Source organism: Ruditapes philippinarum, unplaced genomic scaffold, assembly GCF_026571515.1.
Source record: "Ruditapes philippinarum isolate M1 unplaced genomic scaffold, ASM2657151v2 ctg802_1_1_1_1, whole genome shotgun sequence".
NCBI lineage: Eukaryota > Metazoa > Mollusca > Bivalvia > Venerida > Veneridae > Ruditapes > Ruditapes philippinarum.
The window spans coordinates 360,165-382,836 of NW_026866781.1; the positions used below are offsets into that span (position 1 = coordinate 360,165).

General features: G+C 31.6%; 1 protein-coding gene across 6 annotated transcripts in view; it reads right to left on the reverse strand.

Moving 5' to 3' along the window:
• Positions 1 to 22,672, reverse strand: part of LOC132733704 (calcium/calmodulin-dependent protein kinase type II subunit delta-like) — a 118,229-nt gene that overhangs the window by 31,939 nt on the left and 63,618 nt on the right. For 3 of the 6 annotated variants that reach the window (XM_060720370.1, XM_060720369.1, XM_060720372.1), the window contains exons 10-12: positions 21,489 to 21,611; positions 19,487 to 19,501; positions 10,812 to 10,895 (exon numbers count right to left, since the gene is read on the reverse strand). In XM_060720370.1, coding sequence (XP_060576353.1) covers positions 10,812 to 10,895; positions 19,487 to 19,501; positions 21,489 to 21,611 — 222 coding nt within the window. The remainder of the gene's footprint in view (positions 1 to 10,811; positions 10,896 to 19,486; positions 19,502 to 21,488; positions 21,612 to 22,672) is intronic. The other 3 variants (XM_060720375.1, XM_060720373.1, XM_060720371.1) reach the window with 1 other exon arrangement.

The following is a 22,672-nucleotide window of genomic DNA, read 5'->3' on the forward strand; positions in this document are numbered from 1 at the left end:
ATATTTCAAAGGTTTCGGTATTAAGTAACATGTTACACTAGTAAAGTTCACTTGTACCATTATCCACTACTCATTTGTCTTACACCAACACTGATGAGATCATATCACAAATGTCCAACTGTACTGTTAGGTGCCCCAAGTATCATCTTTTTACACAAAATTGGTTTGGTTTGTTAGTTTTGTTTGGTTTACAGGTCACATCAACACTTTTAAAGGTCATATGATCACTTTCCACCTTTACTGATGAAGGATTGGTGAATTAATGAATCAAACTGACCTTCCATGAGATTTAATATTCCCTTATCTCAATAGGTTACCTTCCTGACATAAAATGGCCATGGAAAATAGTATTGCAATATATGGCAATATTTGACTTGCATATTGGGATAGAAACTTCGAAACAGGTATTAAGTATGATATGATGGCATAGCAAAGGTTTGAACATACTTGTAATACCCAAGCATCCATTTAAGAATATGCTTTGTTTGTGTATAAAGTCATCCAAACAGTTGATCATTGTCTACCAAAACATTGATTTTGCTGTCTAAAGATGGACAATTTCAGAAATTTTAAAACTGGGAAATAATTTTAAATAAGTTTAAACTTATGATTGTTCCTTTCAGAAATTTATGAAACAGAAATATATCTCATTGTGCCATGTTGTGTGAGGTTTTTTGTTTTTGTTTTGCTGTATTTTTCCCTTCCCCTTAAATGTATACAATTTAACTATTAATTTACCCCTTTTCAGTTCTCTGAACTGTAGAAACTAAAATATGGCTGTTAGAATAGACGAGTAAACAAACATTTGTTTTCTCTTTTTTGTCTTATCAACTGATACCCGCATATACATATTATGCTGTCCTAAATTCATACAACTGTATAATAAAAATCAGAAATTTTTGAGCACAGGGTTTTTTCCACTTGATTCTTCAACTAGATCTGTTACACAAAGAAATTCTTTACAGCCTGGTCTTAGAGAAGTTAATTCTCAGCATGTTTTTCAGTTTTCAAATTTTCAGTATGAAAAATGTATATGTATTATAATTATAAAAGATAAAAGATTAACCAATAAAAAAGTTACCCAATGAAGTTGCACCAATAAATAATCAACATTTGAAATTTAACTGCATTTTTTAGAATGTTAAAATTTACATTATCATCCTTCTCCTATGTAAAAATAAAAAGAATGGTTCTTGTAATAATTGATATACCTTTGAATTTCATCAGTTATATCTCTCAAATTTCTCTACATCAATATCTAATAGTGCCAACATGTATATACCATAGATTACCATACATTTATAACTGAAAGATTTCTATACATTTATATCCCTTAGATTTGAAGACATTTATAACCCATAGATTTCTATACATTTATAACCCATAGATTTCTATACATTTATATCCCTTAGATTTCTATACATTTATATCCCTTAGATTTTTATACATTTATATCCCTTAGATTTCTATACATTTATAACCCATAGATTTCTATCTCTAAGATTTCTATACATTTTAACACATAGATTTCTAAACATTAATATTGCTTGATTTTCTTTATATTTATATCCCATTTATATGACATTAATAACCCAGATTTCTATAAATTTATTCTTCTTTGATTTCTATACATTTATATCCCTCTGATTTCTATACAAATATGCTACTTTTATTTCTATACATTTACATCTCTAAAACAGGATGTATAACAATTAAGATTCAACTTGGTAATCATAAAATTAGAATGATTTAACAAAAATGTCACAAATTAAAAGCATTCATATTTTATTTTTGTACAAACAAATATAGAACAAAGTCTGACATTTAGACAGTGTGCTGTATTGGTACTGCCTAACGACAAACACTTAAGAAAGTGAACTATATGGTAATACCATGTATCAGAATTCATATTCTTCATCTTGTTTGTCTGTTTCCTGGTAAAGTATAAGCATTAAACTGGATATTTCCCAGCATTATCTTTCCTTTATCATTATATTTAATGAAGAACTGTACTTATAGTTAAGGCATATGGAGAAAACATTGGATTAGTGGGGGATATCCTGATATATATCTTACAGAAGCAAAAATAGCATCTAGTTATCACAACACACAACCAGAATATCTGTTAGATTAGCTACTCAATTAACCTTTTGTCATTTACAATTAAAGACTTTCTTGTCTACGTGAAAGCTTAGAAGTTGCACGAAATTTGTGTGCTTGTTATGACCAATAGATTACACAGATAATACAAAAACATTATTCTGTTTTTATTATATATGTAAGGTCGAGCATAATTACGTGTTTACAATATTTATATACTAAGTTATATTATAATGTAGAAAATTGCTTATCATATTTAGTGTAGAACTTTTGTAATGGAAATGCCTACCTTATACTCTGTGCAATAGTATAATCACTCAGTTAAGGACTATTTCAGAATTAAATTTTTCAACATTTTCCTGGGTCCCAGGGCGATGCAATTTTACCAGAGCTGTATAGTTAGAAACAATATAGAAAGAGACATTTTGTTTGTTTGTTTGTTTGTTTCATTTTACGCCTTTTCCCCAACAGTATTTCAGTCATATATAACCATCGTTCCTGGAGAGTTACACCAGTACTAGACTACCTTCCTCCGCGCTAAACTACCAAAGCATCTCCCCGGGATCAAACCCATGCCAGAGAGGTAACTGGATTAGAAGTCATCAACTCTAACCCCTCGACCACGGAGGCAGTTATTTTCAAAAGAATTTTTTTTATCAGTAACTGTTCTTTTCACATGGTGACTTCTTTTATGACAATCAACATGTATACCAAGTTTTAAATGAATAGCTTTACTAGTTTAAGAAAAATGGACCTTGATTAATGTTAAAATAAACCTGATTAGATTTTTCCTGTTTTAATGTTTCCAATACTATTGCACTGATAACCTAGCCAGAAATAAAATACTTTGATCATGTTCTGTATTATATAATTATGTATTTACTATGAATCATGTAAGTAACAATTAAATAAATATGAATCTATCTAATCAACTGTACAGACACAATGACAATATTATCTTGTTTTTTATCTACAAGATAAAGAAGCATGAAGCCTGTTAAAAACTAAACTAAAAAGTATTTAAACCAAATTTCAATTCATCAAGCTTAATGAGCCAATGTTGTCTCATTAAAATGAATTTGGAAAGAAATGTAATATAAGTAGGGATTATGACATTGACAAAGTAAAAAAACAACTGAAGAAATAAACTGAGGAAACATTTGACAAGATTAAAAGTTATTATAATGAATTACCTCTGATTCAGTGTTACATCCAAAATATGCAAAGTGTGGATCGATATCTAGCTCTTCATTTTGAAGGCAACAATATCCACCCGACCATTCAGACCCGTCTCCTGAAGGTACCCCTAGTACATAGCCATACTGTGACTGAGACATGGACACATCCAGGTTCAAACGTGACCAGTCCTCAAAGCTAATGTTATATGCACCTCGTTATTTTCTAATTTAAAGTCAAACATCCCATTTGTATAATGGGTTATTTAGTTTGCAGAACTTATAACAAGCTTGTCCATGGTAAATCACTGTACTAAACAACTTCTGTATATCTGGTAGTGCACAAGTCTAATGTAAAAATAGTAACTAATGCCTTAACACTCTCTCTTATTTTGTATGCAATTCTTATTCATGAACTAAATACAAAACTTGTATGATTATTTTTTATTTTTACAACATAATGTCACATGATGATTCATTCAATCAAACCAGATAAAAGATATATCCAGTCCTATAAACCAGTTCACTTGAAAACTGCACAAAAAACCCTCACACCCACAGTATTACTATGTTGTATGACTAATAGAATTTCTAATGAGTATTATCTTAAAACATCAAACAAGTGATTGTCTTTTCAAATTGATCTGTCCAATACAAGTAAAGACAGAGCTAATAGTTCCAGCACTAATTGTTAAAGCTTGCCCCAGAGAGTGAAGGTCTCTATATATACACACATATCAATCACCAGTCAATAACAATAGTAAAACAATTATATAAATACCTCCATTATAAATATATACAATAATTAAGATCGCAAAAATATTTGAAAATCGCAAAAATATTTGCAAATCGCAAAAATATTTGAAAAAGGAAGAAAATGAAATTCATCAATTAGCATAAGCTGTAACTCCATGGATAACTAACATTTTACATAAGAAATTTCTAGCAACAAAAATAAAGCAACATATAAGCCTATAATTGACAAAAATGACAATTTCAAACACTCCATTGCATTGTGTATTCACAGTGTTCTTAGGTTGTTAGGTGTTGAAAAATAAGTGAAAAGGAGTATAATTGTTAACAAGAGCTGTCCGTAAGACAGCGCGCTCGACTTTTTTATTGCTTGCCAATAAAAAAAGTTTTTGCAGTAAAAGGCAATACAAGAATCTCTGTATTTTTAAAGTGAACAATGGCCATGAGCATTAAGATATTTAGTGAAGAATTATTTTACTGAATTGTGTGATACCCTTGAACACTGCAGCAAAGTTTGAAATGTTTAAGTCAAAAGAGGGCTGGTAAGAAAGAAAAAAAAACTGGACATGTTTGGGAATCATGATTGTAAACAAGTATTCCAACTTTCAAATTAATATCTCAAACAGTTCAGTCAAAAAGTGGACTGGTACTAAAAACTTAACCAAGATTGTAAGTCGATAAAAGGCCTTAATTTTTAAAACAAATCCTTGACAGAGTTACCTTCTCTTGCGTACAGATGGGGGTAATGATGTGAAATAGCATTAAAAGTTTCAAAGCAATATCTCAAAGGGTTAAGGCAATAAGTGGATTTTACCCATATTCAATGTATTTTCTAAGTCAAAAAGGGGCATAATTCTGTCAAAAACCTTGACAGAGTTATGTCCTCTTGTCTGTTGATGAAGATCGTGATGGTAAACAAGTATGGTCAGTTTCAAAGCAATACCTCCAATGGTTTTGAAATAAAGTGAGGTGGTACAAAAAACTTAACCAAGCTCAATACACTTTCTAAGTCAAAAAAGGGCCATAATTCTGTCAAAAACCTTGACAGAGTTATGTACTCTTGTCTGTAGATGGAGGTTATGATGGTGAACAAGTATGGTAAGTTTCAAAGCCATACTTGTAATACTTCTGAAATAAAGTGGGGTGGTACGAAAAACTTAACCAAGGTGTGACGCCAACGCCGACGCCGACGCCGGGGCGAGTAGGATAGCTCCCCTTTTCATAGAAAAGTCGAGCTAAAAACTAACAGAAAATAATATTTTGTATTATTGAAGTTATTTGAAAATTATTTCTTTAAATCTAGCTGTGATGAACATTTAATTGGGCTGAATATACTAATGTACGACAAAATAGATTAAAGTAACATTTAACAAGGCAAGAAATAAAATTAGTGATGACCAACCCTTTGGTTTGTGAAAGGATGTTTGGTAACAGGTATATACTAGACTTATCACTATAAGTGATTAATACCCCTACCAGCAACATTCACTTTTTAAAAAATAAGTAGTCTGAAGAAAAATTTGAACTCAACCTCTAGTAAATGAAGTATCAACTGTGTACAAAGAATTATTTCCATTAATTGTAATCCCAACCAGAATCTTCATATAAACTTGCTATACATCAAGTTCCTAACTAAAAAACATTTTTCTATTTTTAGTAATGGTGACCTTGACCCCAGGGGGTCCAAATACAATACATTTTTCTATTTCTAGTAATGGTGACCTTGACCCCAGGGGGTCCAAATACAATACCAACCAGGGTCTTCATATAAGCTTGCTATACACCAAGTTTGAATACAATATCTCATTCCTAACTCTAGTTATTGTCTGGAAACCATATTTCTATTTTTAGTAATGGTGACCTTGACCCCAGGGGGTCAAAATGCAATACAAACCAAGGTTTCCACATTAGCTTGCTATACATCAAGTTTGATTACAATAACTCATTCTTAACTCCAATTATTGTCCGGAAACCATTTTTCTATTTTTTAATAATGGTGACCTTGACCCCAGGGTGTCCAAATGCAATACCAACTGGGGTCTTCATATAAGCTTGCTATACATCAGGTTTGATAACAATATCTCATTCCTAACTCTAGTTATTTTTAGTAATGGTGACCTTGACCCCAGGGGTTCCAAATGCAATACCAACCAAGATTTCCACATGAGGTTGCTATAATACCTCATTCCAAACTCTTGTTACCGTCCAGAAACCATGAAGTGGACCGACGGATGGACCGACTGACAAGCTGACTTCTATATACCCCCTTAAACTTCGTTTGTGGGGTTATAATAATCATTATCTACATAAGTATAAGTATATTTTGAAGGTGAGTGAGAAGTTCCTATCTTATTATATTATGATCTATATGAAGAGATCACAAGTTTACAGTAATAGATGGTTAATGATAGTTAGATAATACTGTATGTAAGTAAAGGCTGTTTGCCTCTATCAATACCAGAATACAATAACCCAAGCTGACATGATATGCCACATGCACTAGCAAGTTGTTGCTGTTGTTGCTCTTTCATCCTAACTCATATATTATGTACATCAATGGCACAGATTTGTAAACATTTTATTTAAAGGACAAGTTAATATTTAAGTTAAGTTATTTATATAATTATTTGAAACTTTTCACATTACATCTGGAAAATATACCCCTTTTAGGCAACAGACAAGTGAAAATGAAAATAAAGAATGTAGCACTCAGTGACTCTCTGCTATAAAGAGCAAGTTTCTTTATTTAAAAAAAAGTCAAAGAAAAGTAATAAATCACCAGCAACAAGCAGACATGTTAAATGGTAAAGCTCTCCAAACTATTTGTAAATCAATATCATTCTAAACTACTCTAACATATCACAAAGAAAGTAAATGAAGCAATTTAAAATGACTAGAACAATAAAAAAAACTTCAAAATGGACGAGATATATTATCTTCAAGAAGTCCCAATGGACATGAAAACTTCGACTGTAGAAATAAACCAATCAGCATTAGACAACAAACTACTAAAATGGTAGTTAGAAAAACCACTGTTAGAATGATGAATGATTTACTCAATGTAATTAATACATCAGGCAAGGCAGTGAGATCCTATATTGTTTTATTTGTCAAACAAGAGAAACTAGACCTATCACTGAAGGTGATTAATACCCCCACCTGCAACTTTGACTTTATGAAAAAAAAAGTAGTCTGAAGAAAAATTTGAACACAAACTATCAACTGTGTACAAAGAAATATTTCAATTAATTGTAATCGCAACTGGGGTCTTGAAATAAGCTTGCTATACACCAAGTTTGATTACAATATCTCATTCCTAACTCTACTTATTGCCCGGAAACCATTTTTCTATTTTAAGTAACACTGTAACGGTGACCTTGACCCTAGGGGTCCAAATGCAATACCAACCCAGGTCTTCAAATAAGCTTCCTTTACACCAAATTAGATTACAATATCTCATTCCTAACTCTACTTATTGTCCGAAAACCATTTTTTCTATTTTTAGTAACGGTGACCTTGACCCCAGGGGGCCCAAATGCAATACAAACCAAGGTCTTCATATAAGCCTGCTATACCCCAAGTTTGATAATAATATCTCATTCCTAACTCTAGTTATTGTCCAGAAACCATTTTTCTATTTTTAGTAACACTGTAACAGTGACCTTGACCCCAAGGGGTCCAAATGCAATACCAACCCAGGTCTTCATATAAGCTTGCTATACACCAAGTTTGATAACAGTATCTCATTCCTATGTCAAGTTATTGTCCGGAAACCATTTTTCTATTTTTAGTAACGGTGACCTTGACCTTGACCCAAAGGGGTCCAAATGCAATACCAACCCAGTTCTTCATATAAGCTTGCTATACACCAAGTTTGATTACAGTATCTCATTCCTAAGTCAAGTTATTGTCCGGAAACCATTTTTCTATTTTTAGTAATGGTGACCTTGACCCCAGGGGGCCCAAATGCAATACCAACCCAGGTCTTCATATAAGCTTGCTATACGCCAAGTTTGATAACAATATTCTCATTCCTAACTCTAGTTATTGTCCAGAAACCATTTTTCTATTTTTAGTAACGGTGACCTTGACCCCAGGGGCCCAAATGCAATACAAACCAAGGTCTTCATATAAGCTTGCTATACCCCAAGTTTGATAATAATATCTCATTCCTAACTCTAGTTATTGTCCAGAAACCATTTTTCTATTTTTAGTAACACTGTAACGGTGACCTTGACCCCAAGGGGTCTAAATGCAATACCAACCCAGGTCTTCATATAAGCTTCCTTTACACCAAATTAGATTACAATATCTCATTCCTAACTTTAGTTATTGTCCGAAAACCATATTTCTATTTTTCCTAACGGTGACCTTGACCTTGACCCCAGGGGGCCCAAATGCAATACCAACCCAGGTCTTCATATAAGCTTGCTATACGCCAAGTTTGATAACAATATCTCATTCCTAACTCAAGTTATTGTCCGGAAACCATTTTTATATTTTAAGTAACAGTGACCTTGACCCCAAGGGGTCCAAATGCAATACCAACCCAGGTCTTCATATAAGCTTGCTATACACCAAGTTTGATAACAGTATCTCATTCCTAAGTCAAGTTATTGTCCGGAAACCATTTTTCTATTTTTAGTAACGGTGACCTTGACCTTGACCCAAAGGGGTCCAAATGCAATACCAACCCAGTTCTTCATATAAGCTTGCTATACACCAAGTTTGATTACAGTATCTCATTCCTAAGTCAAGTTATTGTCCGGAAACCATTTTTCTATTTTTAGTAACGGTGACCTTGACCTTGACCCCAGGGGGCCCAAATGCAATACCAACCCAGGTCTTCATATAAGCTTGCTATACGCCAAGTTTGATAACAATATCTCATTCCTAACTCTAGTTATTGTCCGGAAACCATTTTTCTATTTTTAGTAACGGTGACCTTGACCTTGACCCCAGAGGGTCCAAATGCAATACCAACCGGACTTTCCACATAAGGTTGCTATATACCAAGTTTGATAACAATACCTCATTCATAACTCTAGTTATCGTCCGGAAACCATGATGTGGACCGACCGACGGACCGACCGACCGACCGACCGACCGACCAACCGACCGACAAGCTGACTCCTATATACCCCCCCTAAAACTCAAGTTATTGTCCGGAAACCATTTTTATATTTTAAGTAACAGTGACCTTGACCCCAAGGGGTCCAAATGCAATACCAACCCAGGTCTTCATATAAGCTTGCTATACACCAAGTTTGATAACAGTATCTCATTCCTAAGTCAAGTTATTGTCCGGAAACCATTTTTCTATTTTTAGTAACGGTGACCTTGACCTTGACCCAAAGGGGTCCAAATGCAATACCAACCCAGTTCTTCATATAAGCTTGCTATACACCAAGTTTGATTACAGTATCTCATTCCTAAGTCAAGTTATTGTCCGGAAACCATTTTTCTATTTTTAGTAACGGTGACCTTGACCTTGACCCCAGGGGGCCCAAATGCAATACCAACCCAGGTCTTCATATAAGCTTGCTATACGCCAAGTTTGATAACAATATCTCATTCCTAACTCTAGTTATTGTCCGGAAACCATTTTTCTATTTTTAGTAACGGTGACCTTGACCTTGACCCCAGAGGGTCCAAATGCAATACCAACCGGACTTTCCACATAAGGTTGCTATATACCAAGTTTGATAACAATACCTCATTCATAACTCTAGTTATCGTCCGGAAACCATGATGTGGACCGACCGACGGACGGACGGACCGACCGACCAACCGACCGACAAGCTGACTCCTATATACCCCCCCTAAACTTCGTTTGTGGGGGTATAATCATTGAAGTCATTGCTGTGCCCATCTCTATATAAACAAAACATTGTCCGTTCATTAGAGGGAGTCCAGACAAAACATTTAAAATAGGGATCGAGTCCACTGCCTGACTGTAGCGACAAGAATTATGGTGAATCATAACAAGAGGGCCATCATAGCCCTTAATCCACTAAAATGAGAAAAAGGTTTACATGGTCAAAATTTCATTATTAGCTCTGCAATTAATTGATAGCAATATTGAAACTAGAAATGTGTCCAATAGATCACTTATGCCCACAATGACATACCGACTGACCCCATGTCAGTATGCTCCACCTTTTTAATTGGGGACATAATTATGGATTTTCAGTGTAAATGTATTAAAGACTGGAATCTACATCTGGACATCCTTCACAGTTGTGCAGCTTTGCCTGTCTCTAGGTGCCATATAAGAAAGTTGTAAGCATTGAATGAAAACTATTTCTCCAATTACTGGTACATGACAGGACTGGTGAATATCACTGTTATACACCATTTCAATAAATAAATGTTTGATGAAAATAAAAATATCTTTTGTGAAACTCAAGCTTTCTTGAAATTATAGTATAAATGACTGTATGAATAAATAAACTGGTAAAACAAGATATGCAACCTTTCCAATTGCACAAGATTTAAAGTTGTTATTACTAAGATAAATCAATATATTTTTTTAAACACATATAGCTTACAAATTTGCTCCCAGAATTTCTATTTCAACTGAATGTCCAAGTTTCCTCCATCTTTATATTTCTTACCTTTTTTCCAATTTTCATTCAGCAGATTTCCCTTTTTGATTTACTAATTATTCAAATAAAGTAAAGCATACTATACCTTGCTATATTTCATCAGCACATACTGTTTATTTTACATTTACTTCTACATAAAACAGAATCATGAAGTTGGTATAAAGTAAGAACATACCTTGAGTTTTCTACGTGCATTGAATTTCTTCAAGCAATCAACTGTCTCCTGTCTATGTACAGCAGCAGCCACACGCTCACGTTGCTGAAACGAGAAACAACAACACTTTAACTATCTTCTCCACCAAACAACAATATAACATTTATATCATAATATTTCTATAACAAACTTTAACTTACAACTTGTTAAACAGTTATAAAACACTTTCATAAATCAAACAATTTCTTATCTATGAAACAATTTTTTCCTTTTCCTTCTAGTTTTTTTTTTAAATTTTATCTTCAGCCAATACGTTTCTTACAATCGTATCAGGTAGTGTCTGAAGTGTAAGATATTATACAGGATAAGGTGAATGAGACATTAAAACCTATCAAGATAATTATTTTACGTTGACAGTAAGCCCCTATTCTATCTATGATGGCAAGTCATTTTCTTCATGCAAAAATGTTTATAACATCTTGGACTTGATACAGACATGGAATATTTACTTATTCATTATTGTATATAGTGTTACCTTTTACAATCATACAAAATATCAGTCAAAAACATAGCTAATGTATTAATCTATAACATTAAGAGTGTCACCATTTGCAATACTGATCGCTCATTTTATACTGCAATAGGAAAACTGTATAATTATAGTCATTGTTAAACAAAATTTGGTGTTGCTTACAAGACAAAAATGTAATATTTGTCAAAGCTCATCAGTTAGAATAACAGTTTTAACAGTGGAAAGAAAAGACACCATGCATATTACCAATATACCATCAAGTGACAACCTAATTAAAATGTAATACTAACTATATAGTAGAAGATACCCAGATTTTAACAAGCTTTTGTTTCACACTGATGCTTTATATTGAGGTTCACAGCATGACAATGTATTAGTTTCTTGTGATTAATTAACATGTACTAAATGATAACATAACTGACCCATTATTACATCTATAGGTACACATTTATTATAAATACTAGCAAACAAAACCAATATAGCGCCAGTACTATTAAATACATATTTACTTAGCTATTCAAAGTCCTTTATCATGATTTTCATTCTATAAATTGACTACTGCTATATAATTAATGTAACAATATAAGGCTGTGATGGTTGTAAGTTTATAGTATTGCAAAGTCATGTCAAGTTATAAACTAAATCAATTCGTGAATAAACCTCATAACAGTGTCAAATGTTGCATGAAAAAAGTTTTGTGAAACATTGAATTTATGTTGATAAGCATATGTTGTTATGAATTTATGTGTTAACCTGCAAATCATTGATGTTATGTTGAAATTTTTAAAAACATTGAATTTCTGTAAATGTTGAATTAAATTATAGAACTGTAAATCATTGAATTTAAGTTGAAAATCTATTAATCAAGGCAATCATATCTGCCTCTTTACTTGTGAGCAATTATAATATCATCTTGTGCTGAGTTAGATTTTTTTTATTTATTTATGTTAAAAAGTTTCCTTTTACAGATTTGCCTTGTCTCTACCCTTATTTTTGTAATACTTAAATAGTGTTCCTCTAGATTATTTAAGAAAGTTTATATATAAAGTGCTTGATTATCGTCAAACATTTTTCAGCACACCTGTATATATGTTCATAAGTGTTTAAAATCAAATGCTTTTTCATAAAAATTTTAAGTTAATGCCTTCGGAATGTAGGAAAGATTAAAGGCAACATTTTTAGTTTTGAAGCTATTTTTGTACTTTTGAACAAACATTGACCAAATTAATAACACTTTAAGTCAGTTCAAGTGATTCTATCTTACTTTCCCATTCGAATGAACAAGATAGCCCGTTATTTACCCTGTATTATTGTTAGCATATTTCTTCCTATCTATTAGCTGTCATTTTTTTCCCCTTTTGTAAATCAATGCAAAAGGCTTTTGTTATTTAAATACAGACAATATTACCATAATATCTCCTACACAGTCTGTATATCATATACCATCATTAACAGATCTTATGCTAATGTACTCTATATTTATACAGTATAATTCTTAACAATTAGTTAATCTACTTCAAGAAAAGAACCCTCCCCCACCCGCAAATGTACAGTGGATGTCTATGCAATTTATTTATTTTTATAATTCATTTAATAATCTGACTTTGACATTAAAGTCCAATTCCAAGTGATATGTGATAAAGGAATTTTTCAAAGATGAAAAGTCTAGCCGATGACTAGATGTTATCCCTACCCTTGAAACTCCCTTCCCCAATATACTTTTAGAAATCATAAAAATGCTATGCTTTGTATATATACATGATGTATGTTCCTCTTAATACACGTTTTCTTTGTACATTTAAAAATTGGCAGACATTTTAATTTATATTGCAGTGTTTAAATACAAAGCTTTCTATGATATTCTATCTGTATAAATGACCTGCCTGTATATTTCTGCAACCCTTATATCAAATATAAAACCCTGATTAGATGCATTCAGACTTTACATTGCAATGTTTTGATCAGTTTTAAAAAGATATTCATGAAACATGCATGTCTTGTCTTTTAAATGAATACGTTCCATATAGAATTCATATACCTGACTTAGATCCTAACTGAAAAAGTTAAATAATTCTTTTATTTTTTCTTCTTGTTAATAATACATATTATAATTCAGTAATTCTGTTTTCAAATTAGTTAAAGAGAACAAGTGTTACAAATAACAAATGAATTTAAGTGAAAATACAACATATTAATTAATTGCCCGTATTTGTTGATTTTTTCATATATTAAAATAAAATTAAATGCGAGAAAAAAAATTGGTATAAAGCAGGTGAAAGCTGATTGGTCTTAAGCTATTGTCCAGGTATTTCTAACAAAGTTTCCAAATACAACTTCCTACATGTACTTAAATAGCTTTTTATAGGACTGAGAAAACTATAAATCTTTTTCATTCAGTAATTATGTCATGCAATGACTTTTTGCAAGGCTCAAACCATATACAGATGCACTTATAGCATAATAGTGAAAAACTTACTTACAGGTATGATTACCACTGTGCCCATATGATCATATTTTATACCACAATGTTTTATATCCGCTATATTTTTATCCTTATATTCCCTTTAAGTTCAGTCAAGACACAAGTATATCCAAATAAACTGTTTACACTGTAATTCCTAATTGATTTATACGATAAAAAAAACCCATTCAATGTGATATCAAATCTACCTGTCATCTAACATTTTCTTATCTTTATTCTATTTTTTTCTTTTACAATATGCTAAATTTAACATTTCTAACAATGCCGAGCTATTTCAGTGACCACCATGTAAATAAATTCATTCCAACTTTAACTGTGAAAATTTTAATACTGATTTTTCTTTAAGCCCTATATTTATAAATATATATTTGCATAGTATATTGTATACACAGAATAATTTTTTTCTGTAAGATCTTACCAAGGCGGAATGACCCCTCTAAATACGACTATTCACCTATCATCTCACAACGTTAATTGACTATAAAGTTGAATATAAACAGTTTTGTACTATTGGAATTTTTGTTAATCAGGATGGATAATTTAGATGACAAATCAGGTAATATAAGTCAATACATCAATCAGTCTTTATACCTCACATTATCTATACTAAATATGTCTGTTACATTCCTTCAGTTATCTTCGTATATGCGTAAAAGGAAAAAAATAATTATTACTTTAGAAATGTCTCCTAAATTCAATGTTAAAATGATCATACATGTTGGAACATGTTATTTTATATTTATCTTAATGCCTCAAAAGAACAAAGGTACATCTTTAAACCACATTATCTACATATGCCAACTGAATGCTTTTATAAATGAAGTGAAAATTTTTTCTTTTTACCCTTTTAAAGTTTCTAACAATTCTAACAATAGCTTTCTATATATAAAATCAGATCTATTTTCTACACCTACATAAAAGAAAATATTCATAATATGCATGCATTCAAACAATTTATTATGTCTTTTCTTTCCCTATTATACCTATCAAATAACTTGATGTAGCTCTCCTGGTCTTAAAAAACAAGAAAGCCATGATGGCCTGGCCATTTATATCGCTCACTTGCATTACTCAAACATCAAACTTGGTTAACCTGACCTTGATTCAAGTGACATAAGGTGGAAGTCCATTTAAAGTACCTACATACTAAATAATATGCCTTCAGTCAATAAATGAAGTCTTTATAAAGGGAAGTGGTATAATCTTTTGTAAATTATGATAATCTTTATTTTGTTCACTCAAACCTTAGATATGCAAGGTACCTATGGTGCTTAAAATATTCAAGTGCATCAGTCTCTATGATGAAAAGTAAGAGTGTGTGTTTAAGCCTTGTAGACCTTGACATTCACCCAAATGAATGACAACGGTTCATATGAACTTTATAACAAAAAGAAGAATCTATGCAAGGCTAACCAAGTGACACATGGGACAGGATCAATTTTGAATCAAGGGACATAACTTTGCTATGTAGATACATTCACATGCTTATTATATACATCTATTAACCAAACAGTAGACCTTTTTCATTAATGAAAATAACTTTTTATCCAATTTTCTATGAAAATCTAAATAAAAGCAACTGATCCTGCCTAAAGGGCCATAACTTTCATCAATTAAGCATAGGAAGGGCTTTAACTTCAGGTTCTCTGATATGGCCAGTTTTAACCACTTGGTCATCATTTGAATAAAATTGATAAAATTGATTTGAAAAACAATGGTAGGACTTCATGCACTTAACCAGTGATATCAGATGTAAGTGTTTAAAGGAAAATAGGAATGGACAGACAACATCAAGTATGACAGACAGTGGAAGATCCAAATAGCGCACTTGCACGTTGTGCAAAATGAGCTATTAAAAAACGTATAAAACTGTACGCTTTACCTCTCCTAGTCACCAAAGCAGTACAAACAAAAAATACATTAACAACGTCTTAAAGCAATATTCCAACTTCCTCATTAAAACACAAAAAATGATTAAATGATTAATGATATCACATTTATATTATTGTAAAGATTTTCTATCAACATTATAAAAGATAACCTGACACAATCGATATAGTGTTATCAAAGCCCTGTAAAAAAGAACAAACCTATTAATAACATATTTGTTGTGTGTACAGTACAAGCAGCATGGTTTCTTGTATTTTATCTAATTGTTTGATGCATATTACATTTTTTATGACAACAGTAACACATACATGGCCATTGCAGTTTTTTGTTACCTTTCCATGCATTAAGGGGACCTAACTCGGGAAAAGTAAAGGTCATGAGAAAGCATAAAAATACTACTGGTCAAAATTTTTCTGAAAAATTAAAAAAAAAAGCAATTACAAAACATTACGATAAGACTTTCTAAATTTGCACAATGACTTTTACCGAAATAAAATCAGGCTGATACAAACTTTCATATTTCGAGTTTTTTTTAGATCAAAAGGTAATTATTATAATAAAAACAAATTCTTCTTAAAGTTAAATAACTGACAGAAATAGAAAGTCTTTATGTATATGCATGCTGGTTTTTACATCATATTTTAAGGGGAGACAATCTAAAGCAGTTACTAGACCTGGTCTACCTTGTGAAAATTAAATAATGATAATGCATAAAAGTCAGAGTTTTCTTGATGCACTGAATCACAGAATTAAGAACATTTGTGTGTTACAAATATCAAATCATATCACTTTATTTAATCCTGTAACTTTTTTAATATAATTTTCAAATAGTTTACCTTGAACACTACAGCTTTAGATACTTAATAAAATAATTAACAATGATAGCATAAATTTATATTTGTTATTAAATGTGGACCAAAGAATTAGACAACATTTGAGAAATGTTACAAGCCTTTTTTCCACAATGTTTTCCTAATTATTAACAACATTGATGAAATTCAAAATTATCTCCAATTGTAGCAATATCTAATTAATTATAAAATAAAATAGAACTATAATGTTATATTCTTTCTTTACATATTTCTGAACAAGGGAGACATAGTCCCAAATAAAAAAAATACCTGTTTTTCTGAGCTAAAAAATGTCAAAAATGGCATTTAATTGGGAATTTTTATTTCAGAATTGGGAAAAACACATACTTTTAAGTTTTTGTAAAAGGACATCCCTCATTTTACCAGAGGAAAATTTAACAAGAAAAAAAGGCATGTGATATAAATATTTTGCTTCAGTTCAAGAGTTTAGTAAAACCATTAATAAATTTATCTACAAAATAGAAACCCTTTACAAGTCCAAGATCATAACTGAACTAATTGAATTTTACAAAACTTTTATTTATCCCTAATCAACAGACTTATGGTTGTCTCCCTCATCATCTACATACATATCTATCACCAGCTATTTTGTCAATCCCTTAATCATCTAATTTAACAGTGTTCAGTTATGATCTAACATATTTCACATTTCATGTGTTCTAACTTAATGCCATCTTCCCATAAACATGTTATAATTTGTTTTTAAATTCATCCAAATATGAATTTAGAATTTTAAACCCCCATATAAACTCATGGAATGATTTCAAAAGCTATCATCAATAATACAGGGGATATAAGAAATAAAGTCTAATTATGTATCTATATATGGCATGGTAACTACTTAAAAACTATTTATAGAATTTTTATCCCTCCTATTCTTCAAGAAGTAATGCGCCAAATTTTCATTGATGTTGTTGTTGTAACTAACTTTATCCAAATATATACAATTTACAGAGAAATAATGTTTAGAAACAAAATGCATTCCAGTAGAAATTAATTCAAAGATAATAGTTTGTAAATTTGCAGAGATTATAATTTGTTTTATAAATAAATGTGCAGTGTGTATAAGTTTTTATGTCATTCATGATATACTTTAATTAAACCATAACAAATGGAAAAGGAAAAAAGTATAACCTGTACGTACTGACAAGTATTAGAACTAGCTAGAGTGGGGGCAATCACTACAGTAAGACAGTGAATTTAATGAACATCTGATAATTGAGCCGCGTCACGACAAAACCAACATAGTGCGACCAGCATGGATCCAGACCAGCCTGCGCATCCGCGCAGTCTGATCAGGATCCATGCTGTTCGCTATCAGTTTCTCTACTTGTTGTAGGGTTTTTAAGCGAACAGCATGGATCCTGATCAGACTGCGTGGATGCGCAGGCTGGTCTGGATCCATGCTGGTCGCAAACCCATTATGTTGATTTTGTCATGACGCGGCTGATATAAAATCAGGAAAATAACGGCACATAAGAAGCTAAAGAAATGTGATAAAAAACCAGGATGAATTAAACAGTAGCTCATTCATTAGACAGTTTGTTAAAATCATAACACAGGATTAAACCAATGAAAGCTTTAATATACAATTTGCGTATTTCTTTAAAACCTATATAAGGTATAGATTTACCTTGGAATGACAAAATTATAAACTACTTTGTATCTAAAATTAAACTAGCATATCTCTATTTACAGGCACTCAAAAGTTGCATGTAACATACTTTAATCAAATTAATTAATCTTGATTTCTAAATTGTAAACTAGCAGCATGAAATTCTAGCCTTTAAAAACAGTTAAAAATCTCTCTGTACCACAGCATTCTGTATATATAATGTTTGTTTAAAACAAATGTAAACTATGACTAGATAAACCAGGCAGTAGGTCCTATGCAATAAGTATAAAAAGTTTTCTTATGAAGAAAAGCAACATAATAAAGCAAACACACATAATTCTCTGAAATGTTCATCTTAAAACAGTTATTATAAACAACCTTTTCTGTGCTTTTATTCTCCTTGTTTTATTCTCTAGTGTTTGAAGTTGAGCAAACATTGTTAAGGTCAGACCATGACTTTATTGCAGAACTTTACTGGTGGAGGAACAATATTACAGGTACTTGAAGACATCTGAGTAGAACCATTAACCATTAGTAACTTACCTTGACAACTTCCTCACATGAAACAATTTGTGGAAAAACCATACACAAAGAGCAAATGATTGCAAATTTGCTACCTTAACATGCTTTTATAATTATCTTCATGTCTTTATAAAGCTATTATTTTTGACAGCAAATTTCAGTATTTCTGTGACTGTAACCAACTTCAAAAACAAAGACCTACTTCTGAATCAGCAATAATCAGTAGTTGTTATAATGAAAAGCAGACACAGAGAATAATTCAACAAAAAAGAAAATAGTGTCCCCGAGTTAATAAACAATAACAAATATAGTAACTAGTGAGAGTTATTTGTTAGATTTGAAAAGTTTAACAGAATTTTAATTAAACAGGATGAAACATGTGTATGACTGAACACGCCAGATTCAATGTATAATATAAATGGTAATATGTTTCAAATCCATCAAGTAATATGTTTCATAACTGCATCCATTACATCTTGTACACTTGGTCATTTTTTTGTGTTGTTCAAAAGCTTCCGAGAGATTATAAATATTTTAATATAGCCTAACTTAATTATACATTGAATGTCTATATGAACATTTCAGAGAATTATTATGCTGAAATCAAAATCTGTTCAGTATGATAGCAAGTCTCAAACATAATAGGAAAGGCAACAAAAAGATACTGGTAACTGTTGGCATGACAACAGGTTGCCAAGGAAACCATTCATATTGCTATGCAACAGGATCATGATCTTGACACAATCTATGAGTTTATATGGGGTAGTTCACCTACCTACGTACCAATGTGTCCCAATCCTTCAGTAAAACAAGGAGTAAAGTGTAAGAATTTTGGTCGGAGAAAATAATATATGAGACCAGAGATAACTCTGCAAAAACTTAATCTATGAAATTTAATACTAATTACCTCCCATTGATTATTATTAGGATGTTTTTATAGGAAGCCATGTTTACTTGCATTTAAAAGTCAAGTCAATAGTAACAACAAAATACCCATAACTCATTCTATATAAAGATTTTTTTTTGGTATAAAATATATATACATTTGATATTGATACAAATAAAGAAGTATCATAAAGCAATGTAGAATTTTAAGTTACATCAGTACTAAAGCTGTTTGCAGAATTATCCTGGTCTTAACACACACATACATAATGACATACAATGGACAACAAAGTGCATACTGGACAAGTTTGTTGTAAACAGGGGCAGGTAAGCTTATAACTGTCCATAATCAATCAACATGTTTTAGTGCAAAATTAATATGGCAAAACCCTCCATGCTGTTGATCATGGATGTCATTTCACCTTGACAAGGTTAGATTAAAATATACATCTTCAAGGACCTATAGACCAGCAGTTCCTGATACCCACTGTTCAAAACTCATTAATTTGTAATTATATCTACCCAGTTTAAAAAGCAATTAGTAATAAATCTATAAAAGATTATCTGTTGATAAAACTTAAAATTGATCCCTTTATATATATTTTTTTGATTAAATACATTATTGTCTGATTATAGACCTTGATTTAACAACTTCCAATAATCTGTCATGTTGACATATCTTGTGTAATACTTCTTCTGATATATTAGTACAAGATGCCTAACTTCAAGACTTACATTCCCCACTCATAAAAAAAAATTTAATCATACTTCACCATAAAATTCGAATGACAAGATGATTCAAAAGGCATTGTTGTAGAACATCTTCAGGTATTTAAAGTTTCCTGTTTATTCAGTGCATGACATATATATATATATGCAGGAAAGGGGTAAATTACTACAAGCAAGTGCAAAACTAGTAAAACCCTCTCCAACGACCATACTGCATTAACACCCATGACCTACGTAATGTTACTGTTGAAAAAGTGGGAAATTCAAGGCCTTAAAACAAGGGACACACAAGTAATGTGCATGATGATGCAATAAATCTAATATATGGGGTTCAAAAATGGGGTAAAAAGAGAAGGGTGTAGGGGGGTTTGTAATTCTGTATAAAAAATTCCCAAACTGTCAAAAGCAGGCAAAATTTACAACAGAGCCACATTATAAACAAAGATATGACAGTAGACAACACATGTACAGAATAGTTGTTTCAAGATTATCCTAAACAATTGAATACAGTCTAAGCTACAAAACATAATATTGCCGCAAAAGCATTCTGATTGTATCTCATATTTAAATGAAGTAAAAAAAAGAGTTTATATAAATATATAATTACAATAGCTTCACTATCTATAAAGTTCAAAGAAAAAAATAGATGGAGAAAGTATGCTAAAATATGTTCAGATTTTATTATCATTATTATTCGGTCCTTGAAAATGTACACCGTTTTTTTCTAGACAATAATCTGTTTTGAATAAAAAGAAAATCTTTTTAAAAAAAAGATTGACTTTTCTTATAAACATCTGTGTATGATTAGTCAAATTACCAAGCTTCCAAAATTGACCAGTAATAGTTCTCTCCCCCTGGTTAGAAGTTAATTTGATTCTGCCAAAGAACTTATCTTATCACAAATTGTTAAAAGTTAATCATATCTCCTGGAGAATATTAGTCTGATAATTCCCTTGGTTAATTATTTACCTGACTATGTAAACAATGGAAATTTAAATAACAGGTGTACATAATCAATATGTCCTACAAACATGAAATTGTCAATTTCTACTTAACAAATCATCATGAAAGGCATCCTGAACAAGTTGCTATATTTTAACATTAAGTAATTTGTTTCAGCTGAAGGTTTGGGGTTCAGGCGAGTATAAAAGGCATGCAGGGAAGGACTTACACAGATCCAGGGGTGTTTGAGCGCTTCCTGTGCCGTGATTCGCTTGGATGGGTTTACCGTCAGCATACTATTTATGAGGTTTTTCGCTTCCGGCGTAACTGTATCCCATTCTGGTGATGGGTACTGTATAATGAACAATTCAGCATATACTTGTTAGAAAACCAATGTACCACTGAAATAATCAACTCGAAGTAAGGCCCACTTTTATTAAGTGAAATGCTTAAAGAAACACAGTTTTGCAGATAAATAAATTATTTATAAATACATTCAAATCATTCTGGTAGAACCATCAACATATAAGCCAGTTAAATTATAAAACATGAATGAATTCAGTTCATATCTCATCTGCATAGCAGAGGGGCCTTTAGTTCAGATAATGACTAACATATTGATGGTACATGTATGTTCAGATGTCAAATTGTAAGCTTACAAAATCTATCATATCACCAGTGTATTATATTAGACATACTTCCTTCAATATGATATCACCAGTGTATTATGTTTGACATACTTCTTCAATATCATATCACTATTGCAATATGTTAGACATACTTCCATCGATATCATATCACCAGTGTAATATGTTAGACATACTTCTTCAATACCATATCACCATTGCAATATGTTAGACATACTTCCTTCGATATCATATCACCAGTGAAATATGTTAGACATACTTCCTTCAATATCATATCACCAGTTCAGCATTTTAGACATATTCCCTTGAAATTAATCATGTCACCAGTTTATTATTTAAGACATACCTTCTTCAATATTATATCACCAGTCTAGTATGTTACTGTAGACATACCATACTTCCTTCAATATCATATCACCAGTTCAGCATTTTAGACATACTTTCTTCAATATCATACCACCAGTTAATTATGTCAATACCATATCACCAGTGAAATATGTTAGACATACTTCCTTCGATATCATATCACCAGTGAAATATGTTAGACATACTTCCTTCAATATCATATCACCAGTTCAGCATTTTAGACATACTTCCCTTGAAATTAATCATGTCACCAGTTTATTATGTTAGACATACCTTCTTCAATATCATATCACCAGTCTAGTATGTTACTGTAGACATACCGTACTTCCTTCAATATCATATAACCAGTTCAGCATTTTAGACGTACTTTCTCAATATCATATCACCAGTAAATTATGTC